Genomic DNA, 14967 nt, shown 5'->3' on the forward strand with positions numbered 1-14967 from the left:
TTGGTTTGCTCAGCCCAGAGCAGAGCAGGCCGAGGGGAGGCCTCATGGCGGCCTGCAGCTCCCTCACGAGGGGAGCAGAAGGGCAGGCGCTGAGCTCTGCTCTCTGGGGACAGCGACAGGACCCGAGGGGACGGCATGGAGCTGGGACAGGGGAGGGTCAGGATGGGGGTTAGGGAAAGGTTCTGCACCCAGAGCGTGATCGGGCACTGGGACAGGCTCCCCAAGCCCATGGTCACGGCACCAGGCCCGCTGGAGTTCAAGAAGCATTTGGACAATGCTCTCACACATCGGGTCTGGTTTTTGGGTGGTCCTGTGTGGAGCCAGGAGTTGGACTCGATCCCTGTGTGTCCCTTCCAACTCGGTGCCACACTGGGGTGGCAGCAGCAGCTGCTGAGCAGGCACATGGTCCTGGGGCAGGAGTGCAGGGCACCAAGAAGTGGTGGAGGAGAGGATGTGGGAGACCAGCCCGGGAATGCTTTGCACCTTCAGAAACCTCCTTTCAAGATCTCCCAAGGGACCAGCTGACACTTTGCAGATGTTACTAAAAACATCTTGTCACATGTTTCTTTTCCTGCCTCCTTATCACTTCTAGCTGTAGAGCATCCCCTTATCTGGGCAGGCATTTCAGGAAGCTGCAGACCTATTTCTGATCAGTAATGTTTCCTGAAGCATTCTACTGTCTCAAACCGAGGAGACCAGCCTGACGCTGCTCTGTAAACAAAGATCCCGCAGAGCCCTCAAATGGCAGAACGCTCTGAAAGCTGCAGCCAGAGCAGCCAGCATCTCCTAGGGGTCTGTGCAGAAGGTCTGGGCATTGAAAGCCACAAAAGTCTTGGATAACTTTATAAAGTTATCCAAGACCTGTGACATCTACCTTCACTTTATGCTGTCATAAAATGCTTTCGCATTCAGGATGTCACATTTTCAGAGAAATGGTATTCCTCTTCCACCTCTATCACTGTCAAATTTCCTTAGAGAAAACAGAGGGAAAAAAAAAACACAACCAAGCAATCAAACAAAAAAAACTCTACTATTTCCACCCTCTTTCTACAACACACCAACCCATTGCTACTTCGTAGCTTAATAGCATGGCATGTATGTTCTAGCCATAAAAACAGGTCAAGGTTTTGGAGAGTAACTTCCTGCCCTCTCCCCTGCTGGGCAGCCTTAACTAGAATTCCGTTTTTCCAACGTGTGTTTGTCTCCTGGCACCAGAAGGTCACCTTGGCATTTTGCAGATTTGGTAGGCTACTTTTCTTCCAGCATAGAGGCAAATCTCTGTTGGCATTCCTAAGTGCCCCGAAGCCTCCGCATCCCAGCTTGCCACCCTTTTACCTGCAGGGATGGGCTGTCTGCCTCAAGGGCTGGCATTCAGCCCTCAATATTTCTCATGGGAGCTGCTCAGATAGAAGTTCTCACCCTCTAGCAGCCCAGCCCTGCCAGTCTCTGCGGTTAGAAATAAGAATGTCCCCCAGGAAGGACGTCTGGTCTGTAGATACCGTTCAGCCTCCACTTCTGCCACTACCAAGGGCTTTTCACTGCAAATTCTCTCTTCCTCTAAACTTTCCTGCCTCATCTGTGGGAGTAAGTTGAAAAAAAAACTCAGCAGAAATTCAAACGAGGAGGTGCATTGCGTGAGGAAAAGAATTTGCAGGGATTCTTCATGTTATTGTTATTCCTGTTTACTTTATTACAAAAGCAGCTGATCTCTGAAGGAGCTGCAAAGGAGGTTTATGGCAGTGGTCTGTCTGGGAGGGGCTGGCTTAGACCGCAGGTTAGGTGCAGGAGAAAGATCATGAAAAAGTAGCATATCACAGACAGCCCAGCCCTTTCTGCACTGGCGCACTAAGTCGCTTTCCAGCCCTCATTCACATGTGCTTAACAGCCCTTAGAAAATCAGCATTGTTTAAACATTAAAGTGTCTCTTTAAAAATTCAGCAGCAAAGTTCACCTGTTTTTTAGAGCCATATTTAAAGCACCGTGGAAGTGCATCTCCCCTCTCTAGAACTGGGCTTCTGTCCAGCCCCTGTCACTGGGTGGAGTGAAAGAGGAGGCTCTGCAGCCTCCAGCGCTGGGCGCCACCACACCAGCCTCCCCAGCGGTGCTCGGGGCCAGCCTTCACCCTGCCGTGAGAAGCACATCTCCACAGAGACGTCTTTTAGCACTTAGCCTAGCTCTGTTTCACAAAAACCAAGCAGAAGTTGGGTCTGTTGTTTTCAGAGTCAGCAGAAGTTAACATCTTGAGGCTTTCTTCACTAAAAGCGCAGATCAGCAGGACATCATACCACACCAGTTTCCAGATCCTTTTGTGCCACAGGGCCAAGCCCCATATTCTGTGGGTCCGTAGGGCTTTGCCTTCCTTATGCCACTCACATAAGCTGATGCTGCCAGCCCCATTTTTGTCTGGTGCAAAACTGAGATGAAATGTGCTGCCCAAGGTCACGCAGTGAGGTGGCAGAGATCACTGGCAGAGATGAAACAGGAGATCTAATGAGCTCCAGTCCAGCACATCTTACAGCAGATTCAGTTACCTTACCCATCAGACTGCAGATAAACGGTGTACTAATGGCTCTCAGCTACATTCACCTTTCAAGATAGTGCCTAGGTGGCCAGCTGCCCAACCTCCCCTTTTCCTGCAGCTGTTAAAATAAACCCAAACTAGATCTGACTGTCCATTTCATTAGGGAACAAGGGCTCCCAACCGCTGGCCCACCCATGGGTAAGAACTGAACTTCTGCTTAACATAAGAAAAATGCAAAATAAAACCATCACATCAGGGATATTTAACACCCAGAGCTTCCAGGTTAACAGCTGACGCTGCTGATATTCTTTAGGTCCATCTTTATGAGTTTATACACTTGCAGTGTATTGAACGCAGTCTGTTATGTCTATGTAGAGGGACGGCTTGCATTTCCCCTAGTGGCTTATAAAATACTTGCCAGTTTACATTTTAACCACTCAGTAAGATCTGATACCATGCAGGAATCATTTTTATCAATACTCCTCCTCCTCCTCACTGTTTGGACATACTGGGGTCCTCTTCCACAAATACAGCATGCTGTGACTGCAGCAGATCTGCAGAACCTTACAAGCAAGCTATAATATTGCAAATGAAGAAAGAATTCAGCTTTCTAAGAGTACCAGGCAAGTCCTGTATAAATAAGATGAATCCTGTTTAAATGACATATTCTGTGACTTCCCTTTCTGTGCTTTGTTCCTTTACACGTTTCCTTTTTGCCTCTTGGTAGCTCTGCGAAGAGGTGTCACCCCACTGCTTGCTGAGTTCTGCCTGATCCCACTTGCCTAGGAGTAAAGCATGACACAGGTTTGTTATTCTGGGTCACCGAAATCAGCATCACCTCCAGGAGCACAGCTCTCGTCACATCTTAGCTTTCAACATTTCTCTGAAAAGGTAGCAATTAGCAACAACGCTATTAATAGGAGTTTGGAAAGATTTCTGTGCTTGAAGCTATGGCAAAAAGAACGTGATAAGTTCAAAGAAAATAATGGAAACCAGCTAAACAGTATGGCTGCTTTGCAAAGCACACTCGATGCCAGGATCTCTAGTAGCCGATAGGAACACGGGTGACTTCTTTTCCAAAGAGATTGCCAGTAAGCTGCGGACACAGGATTATCTGGGCTTTGTAAAAGGTTAATATCTTCACAGCTCTTTTGCTCGCAGACAGCTGAAGATATACAAAATACAGTGGCCATGGGTCAGTCATCACACTGTTCCCAATCTTTGCCACGTGTGAGCATCAACTGCATTATGTTTGGGCTTGGTCAGGCTTGCCTCTGCAAGGCCACAACCCAGCACAAAAATTTTATACAAAATCTTCTTTCTTGGGCGATTAAAACATGAATCACTTGACTATGGAAGGAGCATCAAGTACATTCTCTTTCGGACCACAAAACTGATCCCTGCTGGGACAGGATTGTTCCCACTGGGCTGGGCTGTTCCAGCCCTCAGCTCAATATTTATATTTTGAGAAAATGCCATGATCATTGGGATCAGTAGCAAAACTCCCGTTGAGTTCCACAAAACTAAGGTTAGGCCTAAATAACTGTTTTTCCCATAACTTGCTTCTTTCCCACTAGGTTTCTCAGGTGCTGTTGGGTATATGTAATGACACAACACAGCTGAAGACCTGCTACTTCCGAAAATCTTGTTTGTGCTGTGCTCTGGCAAGCATGGTGAGCAGTGGCTGCAGACATCGCCCTGGAGTGGAGCCTCCAGCCAAACTTTTGCAGCTTTTGAAGACGTTGCTATCAGCAGATCAGTATCTGCCACACAAACCCCAGGGGAACTGGCAATGCTTTTCCAGAGACAGGATAGACCAAACTGGTGAGACTGGGTTTGGCTCTGTGCACCTCTTACCTGTCTTCTTGCAGCTTTGCCCTACCTGTACAACACGGGATGAGAACAAGGCCGTAGGGGCTGAACCCACAGGTAACACCAGTAATCGCTACCGTTCCACTGAAAAAGAACACTGGGGAACAAGCTATTAACCACAGGCTATCCCCAAAAGATTCATATCCTTTAAAAACATCTCCTTCCTGGGAATATTCTTGTGAATGGTCCAAAGAATTATGTTCGCTTTTAAAAGAAGTCCTATAATTTATTTTCTGAAGCATTTCTTCAAAAGATTTAATAAATCATGAGCTATTATATCAAATTTGACCAAAATTTCAGACTAGTTAGTTATGTGACTGTGAGATTCCATCACACAGGTAATGTTTTAGCAGTGCAGCGATAAGAGTATAGTAGATATTAACTATTTAGGCTATAAAGGACCCACATGCCTTGAACTCCCACAAAGGAAAGCTGAAATAATTGTAAAGAGTCCTGTGTAAGAGCTAGAATGCATCCCATTTTCCTGGAACTTCTAAATGCACTTTGCTGTGAGCTGCCAGAATAAGAGGGAGTTAGAAATGGGTATTCTGCTTAGAGGCGCTGGACACAATGACTGCAATCAGAACCCAGCTCAGAAAGCCAACACCTTGCGAGCAGTGTTATCATTTTATTTGCCAGACCTTGTGTTTGCTTCAGATCTCTACCGCATTCTTTGCTAACCACATACAAGCTTGCATCGTAGGTATCTAATTTCCAAGTGATGCCTCGGGCTGTTACTGAAGTATGTTCGCTATGTCCTCTCCGGCGCTGCGGGGAGCGCTTGCTGTTCGGCAGAACGTGGGCACTGGTAGCACGCAGCCGTCTCCAGCAGCTAGCTGGGATGGTGCTTTCCATTTCAAGCATTGCAGCTGGGATAAGCTATACAAGAAGAATGAAAAGAGAAGTACCTATCCCAAGACAGCGAGGACACTACAGATTAAGCTGCTTTGATTACAGTCACTAAATGTACTTTGGTTTGTCATACGAAATAGCAAGAGGAATCTGAGTCCCTTGGGTAAAGTCCATGCTCCTTTTACTACCCAGGATCCAAGCTCTAAAAGGCTGCCAGTGAAATCCAGGCCTGTGTAACCTCTTGAGAATATTTTTTTCTATAAAGCTGCAAAACCAAGAGCAAATAGCCTTGTACAATAGCTCAGAGGTAGACGCGCAGGGGAAGATGCTGAAAAAGTCTTGGGCGGTTAGTCAGGAAGAATCAGTCTTGCGTTAGAAAGCTTGTTTCTCTGTCTGGTTTGCCTGGAAGCTGAAGCACCCATTTTGTGTCCTTGCCATGTCCCAGCGCAGCAGCCGCGTTACGAGCGGTCGCAGTTCTGAGCACGAGCAGGTCACGGGAGATTTATGTCGGCTTCTCAGGCAGCTCCTTGGTGGGACTCAGTGACTGCAGCTGGTCAGCCTTGTTCTGGCTCGGAGGGGGGGGCCACGTGGTCTTCTGATGAAGATGGCTGAAACAAAAACGTATGCTTTTTGTAAACTGGGGGAGGGATACAGGAGATAACATGAAGACAAGACTCGTCATTGAGTAGAGAAAAGAGGCGGCCATGGATCTCGCATGGCTCTTTGATTGTACTGGCCATCTGTTTTGCCTGAAAATGCTTTTCCTGACTTGAAATGAAGGCTTGCAAATGTCTGCTTTGTAGCTAACAAACCCTGCTTGCAGATTCTAAGGTTCAGTTAAGGCGGTCAGCTAAGGCAGTGGTCAGGTCTCAAAAGAGTACTCCTTCAGCAGGTATTTTCAGGGCATGGCTCTGTTAAACACAATTCACTTAAGAGGTTTCAGAAAAAATCTTAGAAGACTGGAGACCCAAACAGAGCCATGTTTGTCTCACTCTCCTGTGCTTGGACCTCATGGCATCTTAACACCATGACATAAAAGTCTAACACATTCATTGAGGATTTTTCCCATGCTGAGAACACAGTGGTCTTGAAAAGTGCCAGTTAGACAAGCCACAGAACCATAAATTCCCATCTGGCCTGAAGAAAAAAAAAATCACACTTTAGAAAACAAAACAAAGATCCACGAATTCACACTGTACTTCATTGTGCTGGGCAGGAAGGCTCTTGCTGTCTAGGAAATGACTTCTTTCTCTGACATGACCATCTGGAGGCTTCTACTAGATTATCTGGTTAAAAGTTGTCAAGCAAAAAATTTGATTAAAAAAAAAAAACAAACAGGAATTCTTATTGTGTCAAAATTACAGAGCAAGACAGTTTTGACACCTACTCCTTGTAATTTGGGATTCCTTCAGCAGGCAGGCACTGGTCCCTGTCACATGGCGAAGCTGCAAATGTAAGCACACAACCAAGTGAAGGGTTAGAAAACACACCCAGTGCAAATATCACAGCTACATTATGATAACACACATTTAAATGATGCAAGCACACTGGAAATGCTGACACATTCATCTATTAGGTGTAATCCTCATAGGCTACAATTATTTTCCTTGTGTCTTGTGCTCTGAGAAGGGGAAACGCTGGACTGCAGCGCAGGAAAGGCCACGACAGTATGTCTGGGTGATGAACAGCATCAAAGAGTAAAGGCTGGGCACATATTTGGGGCTGTACGCTCACCCTATGATGAGAAGGAGGAGAAGATAAGCTCTTCTTTTGCACAGAAAGAGACAAGCGGGGTCGAATAACTGCTGCAAGAAATACTTATGGCTCACAGAATAAACTGAGAATCCCAGGCTGGGAGGTTATTCATACTTGCATGGATGCTATGTGCCCGATTTCCTCCCATCCACAGCCATGGGCGTGGGAGGCTGCCTAGGCTGATGGGTTTGCACGCCAAGGAAACGGGGGGATTACCATGCCCCTCTGCTCAGTGTTGCTGCTCTTGTACCTGGATGGTGAATGCAGGTTTGGATCCCCAGTTCAAAGCTATTAAGAAGCTGGATGAGGGCCAGCAAAGGCAGCCCTAGGGCTCATAACCTGCAAGGGGAGCTTGGGGAGGGCTGAGGGAGCTAGGCTTATTTAGCCTGGCAAAGGAGAGGCTGAAAGGCAGTCTTGCAGCACCCACTCCTACTGCAAGGGCAATTACAAAGACGTTGGAGCCAAACTCTTGCTGGCAGTGACAGACAATATAACTGGGGGCAACAGCCACAGATCACACCTTGGGCAGTTCAGACTAGACGTTAGGAAAATCTGTTTCTACATGGAGCATAATGCAGCTCGGGAACACACTATCCAGAGAGGCTGTGGATCTCCATCCTTGGAGGCTTTCAAGATGCAGCTGGCTGAAAAACACTGCCAATCTGATCTAGTGCGGATGATGGTCCTACAGGGAGCAGAAGATCTGACTACTGTTGTCCAGCAGTCCCTTTCATAGCATTTCTGTGATTCTTTAAAACCATTCCTCTTAGTTTCTCCTGGGTAAATGCCTTTCCTCTAGCGCTTTGACTCCTTACACCATGAGTCTACTTGTCAGATTCAACTACGAGTCATATGGGTACATCTCAGCATGGGAGAAACAGGTATATCCATGGGAGGCTTAGCTGCTATAGCAAACAAGTACGGAGGGTGGTGGAAGCTGTAAATAACACTAAGCAAGCATCCTTCAGACTTGCTTGGATTCAGGTTTCTCTAGTTAGCTTAGCGCTTACCGTCCTTGTTGGAGAGGATTGGTGCTAGCAGTTCTTTAGCTTCTGACAGCAAGAGGTCAACAAGATCTGAAGATGGAAGAGATGTATCTGAGACTGCGTCTGTTTTATCCTCTTCTGTTTCACTGTTGACTCTTATAAATATGGAAAGTGCCATCAATACTTCTATCATGGAACGGTCATTGAAAATCCTGGCCAGATTCTTCTGAGGGATACTCTATGTAAATTCTGTGCATTCAGAGGAGAACTGCATCTCGATCTCACGGCATCACAGAAGAGTCTATTTTAGGCACACTTGCATTGTTGTGTTAGAAATATACGATGTACTATCAAAGCTTTTTGTTTGTTTTTAGAATTTCTATTTATTTTTAGAATTCTTCAAAAATATTTTTCCTTCATTATCACAGAAATAACCATCTTGGAAACCTAACTATTAAAAAAAATTGTTTTCTGCTACCATCATTCTTAAAAATCAGCATTTTTTGAAGAGGCATTGCATTATCAAAAAGACTGTGACTTTTCAACAAATTGATCAAATTTACAAAAACAAACAAAATACCACCAGAGTTCTCATAACAGAGTTCTGATACAGTTTTTTCAAGTGATAGGAGATAGCTTGAAGGGGAGTCCAAAATCCTTAACTTCATTTCTGTAACCATTCATGCAGTTAAGAGTCATGTTAGTTCTTTGCTTACACTATTAGTTTCTATAACTGCTGACAGACAAGGCCATGGTCCTAAAGCCAAAGACTGACTTCTAGTCGGAAAAGCAGGTGAGTCACAACTCTGCTTCTTTGAAACAGCTTGCTTAGGGGCTCTGCTAACAAGAGCAGCTTAATCAAAGGAGTGTTTCACCTACTCATTCCCCAGAAAAGCCTGAAATGGAGGTGAAATGTTCCCAAATACCAATGGACCTGTAGCATCCTGATCATCTTTTCCCAACAGTTTCATTCCCAAAGTGACAGTATTTTTAGAAACTCCAGGCAAGGTTATGTGTGAATCACCTTCCCCTGAGAAAGGTCAGAAAAGGAAATGTTTGCAGCTCCCAGAAGCCATCTCCTACCTTTTCTCATCTGGTAAGTGACTGGGTGTGCTCAAGACCTTGTGAACGTTCTGCCATAAAAGAAAAAAAAAAGGGGGGGGGGGGAAAAAGGTTTCAAACTTGTAGGAATGAATAATTCCTGAGAACAAACCTCATGGATTTTTGCTGCTGATCAGATTTAATATGACAGTAATCAGCTTCTGTTTATTCATTGCCCTTGAAGTGAATATCTCAAGGCCTTTTGCAATACAGGCAACATTCACAGCCTATGCAAATATACAGACACATCTGAATTATGCATTTTAATACCAATGTTAAAGTATACCAAATGCACCATAAAAATACTCTTCCAAAGAATAGTTTTGCAGGCTACATTTCAGCAAGTCCATGGTTTCTGGATTGTACTTGCACATGTAATTTCTCATTATGGTTAGTGAATGCTCAATCACTACTGAGGGATGTATAAAAGGAAGACATTTTATCCCAGTAGCCAAAATCCTGTGATGTTTGCCCCTGGGACCTAGCCAAATCCATTTGCAAAGTCCAGCCCCAGACTGCATACACCCCAGTGTACACACCTAGTGCTGCAGGTCTAGAGGCATTTTAATTCTTCCTTCTCTGAGGCAGGGGGCACAGAATCTACACTTCCTTTCTCTCCACTGTTTTCTATTGATCTCAAGATCTCCTGGGACAGGTTACTAGTAGCTGAAGCAGATACCAGAATCCTAGTGCTTCCCATGCTGGCCACAAGCTACACAACTTTTAACTACACAAGCTTTGTACAGGCAATGAAGTGGAAGAACAGACAATTAAAAGGCTAAAGCAATTATATATGTGATTTTGCAGGAAATCTAGGGGGGGGAAAGCACTGAAAGAGCAAAACCACTCCTCGAGTTCACATTGGCTGTGCAGAGAAGCAACTGGCCAGCCATGCAAAGGGAAGGACAAAATGCATGATTTCGACTGTCATGTCCAGAGAAGTTCCCGGAGCAGCAGGGAAGAATCGGTGCGTGCTGGGGACAGCGGAGCCACAGGGCAAAAACTGCACCATGCCATTTACATGGCTGATGGGTAAAGGAACATGCATGAGCTTGTTCCCCGGTTTCTCCTAACCAACAGACAGTGCCTTGTTAGAATGAGAAGGAATAAAAATAAATAAATTTCTTGCTTAGGGACCAGGAAATTAGTTGGACTTGCAAAATCCCTGTTAAGGTAAGAGGCCACAGCACTGCCACCAGCACCAGAGGCAGCTGAGCACGTCACCTGCACAAACAGGAGCAGTTTCCTATTGCAGATCTCCAGGCGCTTCCGTGAGACTTCTGATTTCCGTAACTGGCCGTCAGCCAGGGACAACTGTCTTTTCAGTTCCAGGATGTCCTCCTGAGATGGGGCCAGAGAGGAACAGAAATGAGATGATGAAACTCCAGCCTCGGCTTTTGGCAACATCAGCTTATGGCATTTTCTACAAGCAGAAAACCACAGTCCTCTTGGAATGGCGGTGGTAATCGTACAAATTATAACACACACCCAAAGACTGTGCTGGCCTTGTTGTCATATATGACAAATAACGTATATGCTATGGTCATTTTCTCCTTTAAATGGAGAAGGGGATAGAACCCCCAGAAGAAGGGTCAGCAGGGTAGGCTTTTTCCCCTCCCACTGGTCTTTTATTCCCAGACTCAGGGGTTGCATTACCTCTATTTCGGCCACATGTTTTGCTTTCTTCCCTGCCAGCTGCATCTTCAGTTCTGCAATTTCGGCTTCCAGCAAGTGGATCACTTCCTCGTAGTCCTGCTCTGCGCTGTGAGCCTGTCTCTGCACAACCTCAGCCATCTGCAGCTTGCTGTGCAGCGTTCGGTTCTCGGAGAGGAAGCCCAGGGCTTTCTGGAAGCAGCGAGAAGTTGTGGTGAATGCACTGCATCCCCCTTGGCCACGAAGCACCAAACCCACCCTGGCAGCCCCTGTCCTAGTGGAGGCTGGGACGCAGGCAGGAAGAGCCCCCACAGCTCAGCCTTCCCAGGTCAGGGACAGCCTGAGGGTGTTGAAGTAACACCAACATCATGAGACACATCCAGCAACCAGCTCTCCACTAACCTGGTTCAGCCGCTGAAGCTCATCTTCCATTGACTTCTTACTGTTTTCCACCTCCTTCAGGAGAGACTAGGGAAAATATTGTCACCAGATTAGAAGCAACAAGCAACAGGACATCCTCTAGAAGATGCCCTGCTCTTTTAGCTCCTATCCCCAGAGCAATACAGACAGCAGCAGCCATATGTGCTGTTGCCCTGTTACCGCACTTGGTGGGCTGCGACCTGCATGCGCGCGGGGTCCCCGCTGCACGCAGCCACGATGCTGGCAGCTGTGCAGCAAGGTGCTTCTATGAGCCATGGGCTTGAATTATTTGCATTACAAGGTGTCACAGCTTTAAATGTACTTCCTCAATGTAAAAAAAAAATAGTGGCTGCATACTCTTTAAGTTATAAGCTTTCATTTGAGCTTGAGAGAAAGCTGGAGGTAAGGAGAGGAGTGGGTGGGAGCCTGCTTGGTACAGAGGAGACCCCTCAGTAAGGACAGGCCACCCCACAGCCCTCCCATACGACCAGAGAGTGCCAGCAGAAGGCACCAGTTGAGGGGTCTGCTGGGAGGACAGGCTCCACCTTTAGCCGTCGGACTTCTTGCCGCAGGTCCGTCATCTCCAGCTGCAGCTGCTCCAGCTCCTCGCTGCCGTTGCAGCTGAGCGAGTCGAGGGTCTGCAGGACAGAAGGCAGCGTTAAGTACCACTCGTGCGCTACCAAAACCATGGGGCTAGATCGCAGGTGTACTGCTTTCCATACCCAATAACTATTAATCTTGGAAAAGGTGTTGGCGTTTTTAGGATTGAAAGGCACACTGAATAATTCAGCTGAAGGATTCCCTCCCCTCACCCACCAGAATTTCTGCCTCTGATCCCTGACATAGCTGGAACAGCTGTGCTACAGTGAATTTTCATTTTGAGCCAAGTGAAATTAGTTGGGATTGATTAATTATGGCTAATTCACCTGCATCACTCTGAGTGACATAGGCTGTTTCCTTCACATCACCCCATAGGTGGTGTTGTTGCTTTATTAAAACAGAGGACTCTTTTACATAATTTCCTATAATAAGAATGATTAAGGGATCCTTCTCCCTTCTTTGTATAACTCAAGAACAATCAGAACGTGAGAATACAGCTTTTCCCTTACAATCCCATGTATTTATGTATCAAGAAAAGTAGTGTTCTAAGCGACCCTGCACAGCCGCCCCTGCACAGCCCCACAAAAATCTGCTTCCCCCGGGGATGGTGCAGCCAGGGCCGCCTGAGCGCCAGCCCGACTCACTGGGGAGTGAAACGCCGACGTGTCCAGCAGACTGGCCACCTCATGCTGGGTGAAGAGCACAGAGCTGGAATCCAGGCCGGCCTCATCCAGCTCGTCCTGCATCACGTCCCTGAGCGCTTGGAGGAGATCTGCGAGAAAGAGGTGGCTTTTGCAGGGAGGGGAGAGAAAAGCACTGCTTTTGGGGGAGAAAATGTCATAGGTTTAGGGAAATCCCAACTGGCAGGCAGAGCAAGTTTAGAGATACCAACGAATCTTCTCTCAGTTCTTTGATGGTCCTAGCAAACTCAAATAAGTTCATAGAATGACAGAATCACAGAATGGTTTGGGTGGGAAGGGACCTTAAAGCCCATCTGGTTCCAACCCCCTGCCATGGGCAGGGACCCCTCCCACCAGACCAGGTCACTCAACGCCCCATCCAGCCTGGCCTTGGGCACTGCCAGGGATGGGGCACCCAGAGCTTTTCTGGGCAGCCTGGGCCAGTGCCTCACCACCCTCATAGGAAAGAATTTCTTCCTAATTATCTAATCTAAATCTATCCTCTTTTACTTTAAGGCCATTACTGCTAAGTTGCTGATAACCTTTACCAGACTGTTGTGTTTTTTTTTTTTAATAGTGAAAAAATGTCAAATTGGAAAAAAATTGTACTTCTAAATAACAAAACAAACAACAAACAACCAAAAGACGACCCCTCCCCCACATACCTGCAGTTTTCACGGTGGTTCTCAGAGTTCTAAAATTTCAGTCCCAAGCACCATTTCTCTGACCCATGTCACCCACCTGCCTGCTGGCATTTCTCGTGTTTTTGATTCAAACAAAACAATCCAAATCAATGGCTTCAGCACTGCGGGGGGGTATTAAATGGGCAGGTCTGAACATCAGGATTTGTTTTGTGTGGAGGAGAGCCCGGTGCGAGGGGCCGCGTGGGACACACGCAGCCTGCGCCGAGGATGGGAGGAGGCATCGAGGTGTTTGTGACTTCTCCTAACTGCTTGTGAGCAGTGCCCAGCAGGGAGCTTCTGGCCAAGCTGCTGCCTTTCAGCAGGTGCCTGCCTCCTCTCTCAGCCATCAGCAAAGCTGCACAAAAGCTAAGAGCCTGCTGGCAGCTGCCTGCTCACCTCCATAGGCCACCGTCCCCTGCGAGTCCGTGGTCAAAGTTTGCCGCAACTGCCTCTTCTTCTCCTCGGTAACCTCCAAACCGAGGTACTGCAGAACCTGCAGCAGGAACAATGAATGTTTAATAAAAATAACTGCATGAAAAACACCGCTGGGAAAGCACTTCTGTGAAGTAGAAAGCAACGCTTTCTCCTGGAAGCAACTCTCCAGGCATCACCTCCTGGAGGAGCAGGCTTGGGCTGGACTTCCAGGCTCTCATTTCCCACACCTGCACAGAAATGCCTGTTCCTGAAGCCAGGGACACGTTCGTGGCCCTCCAAGAACTTTTTGTACAGGTGGCAAACAGATTTGCAGCTATTACAAATGGGCAGGAGCTTTATCAAAGCCTGTGGAGCTGCAGCAATGCTCAGCTGCCAGGAGCTCGGCCTCTCTGCTTTCTGCCCAGGAACTGTGCTTGGGACTGAGGAGATAAAAGCTATTCACGGAGTATTTCCTGCGGCAACGGGAGACATTCAAACATTTTGTCTCTCGCTGCACCTTTTGCTCTCTTATTACGCATGATGCGCTGACTTCTGATACTTATCAGCTCAGCCCCTGGGCACTGCACAGAAGTGGCTAAACCTGTGCAAACGCCACTTGGTGCCAGCGGCAGCAAGGAAAAGGCTTTAAAAGACAACGTCAGGCTCAGCAGAGAACCTGGGAATGGGCCAAAGCTAAAGCTAGAGCTCTTTCTCCCTGCTGCCGTAGGCTGAGCCCGCAGCTCCCCCTCGCAGGGGTCCCCCTGCCTCCGTCCCGGCCGTGTCGCCCCCGACCCAGGCCCGCAGTGGTGCCTGCTCCCAGCGCTGGAGTCCCCTAGAAGGGGATGGCGAGCGCCCACCCTCCTCCCACTGAAGAGGAGCTGGTTTTACACCCGTGGCAGAAAATGCAAGCTTAAATTGGGAAGGGAAGGGAAGGGAAGGGAAGGGAAGGGAAGGGAAGGGAAGGGAAGGGAAGGGAAGGGAAGGGAAGGGAAGGGAAGGGAAGGGAAGGGAAGGGAAGGGAAGGGAAGGGAAGGGAAGGGAAGGGAAGGGAAGGGAAGGGAAGGGAAGGGAAGGGAAGGGAAGGGAAGGTTTAGGAGAAAACTTGCAAGCTCGTGTGCTGCTTGGCGAGGAGGAGGCGAGCGCGGCAGGTGCCGCAGGGTGGCAGCAGCCGCCCGCCTGTGCCCCGCATCGGGCCGTGGCCGGGGCGTTCCCCCGCGCCCCCCAAAAGCCCGCAGCACCCCGGGGGGGGGGGGGGGGAGGTCCACGCACCCCACAGCCAGGGCGGGGAGCGCGGCCCCCTGCGGGCGCCCTGCCTTTCACCGGGGTTTTGGGTGAGCAACTGGGCAGCTCCGCTCCCGCCCTCGGACGGTGCCCTGGCGGTGAATTTTCCTCCACAAGCTGGAAGCCCTGCCCGGAGCCCAGCGCTGCGG

General features: G+C 48.0%; 1 protein-coding gene across 2 annotated transcripts in view; it reads right to left on the reverse strand.

Moving 5' to 3' along the window:
* Positions 1-4089: 4089 nt before the first annotated feature.
* Positions 4090-14967, reverse strand: part of LOC106046349 (syntaxin-binding protein 4-like) — a 42431-nt gene continuing 31553 nt past the window's right edge. Inside the window, exons 13-22 of one of the 2 annotated variants that reach the window (XM_066977726.1) lie at positions 13520-13616; positions 12405-12532; positions 11706-11798; positions 11143-11208; positions 10744-10932; positions 10312-10428; positions 9070-9119; positions 8011-8141; positions 6633-6690; positions 4090-5853 (exon numbers count right to left, since the gene is read on the reverse strand). In XM_066977726.1, the coding sequence (XP_066833827.1) occupies positions 5748-5853; positions 6633-6690; positions 8011-8141; positions 9070-9119; positions 10312-10428; positions 10744-10932; positions 11143-11208; positions 11706-11798; positions 12405-12532; positions 13520-13616 (1035 nt within the window). In that variant the 3' untranslated portion in view covers positions 4090-5747. The remainder of the gene's footprint in view (positions 5854-6632; positions 6691-8010; positions 8142-9069; positions 9120-10311; positions 10429-10743; positions 10933-11142; positions 11209-11705; positions 11799-12404; positions 12533-13519; positions 13617-14967) is intronic. The other variant, XM_048067331.2, reaches the window with a different exon arrangement.

This window comes from Anser cygnoides, chromosome 15, assembly GCF_040182565.1.
Source record: "Anser cygnoides isolate HZ-2024a breed goose chromosome 15, Taihu_goose_T2T_genome, whole genome shotgun sequence".
Taxonomy (NCBI): domain Eukaryota; kingdom Metazoa; phylum Chordata; class Aves; order Anseriformes; family Anatidae; genus Anser; species Anser cygnoides.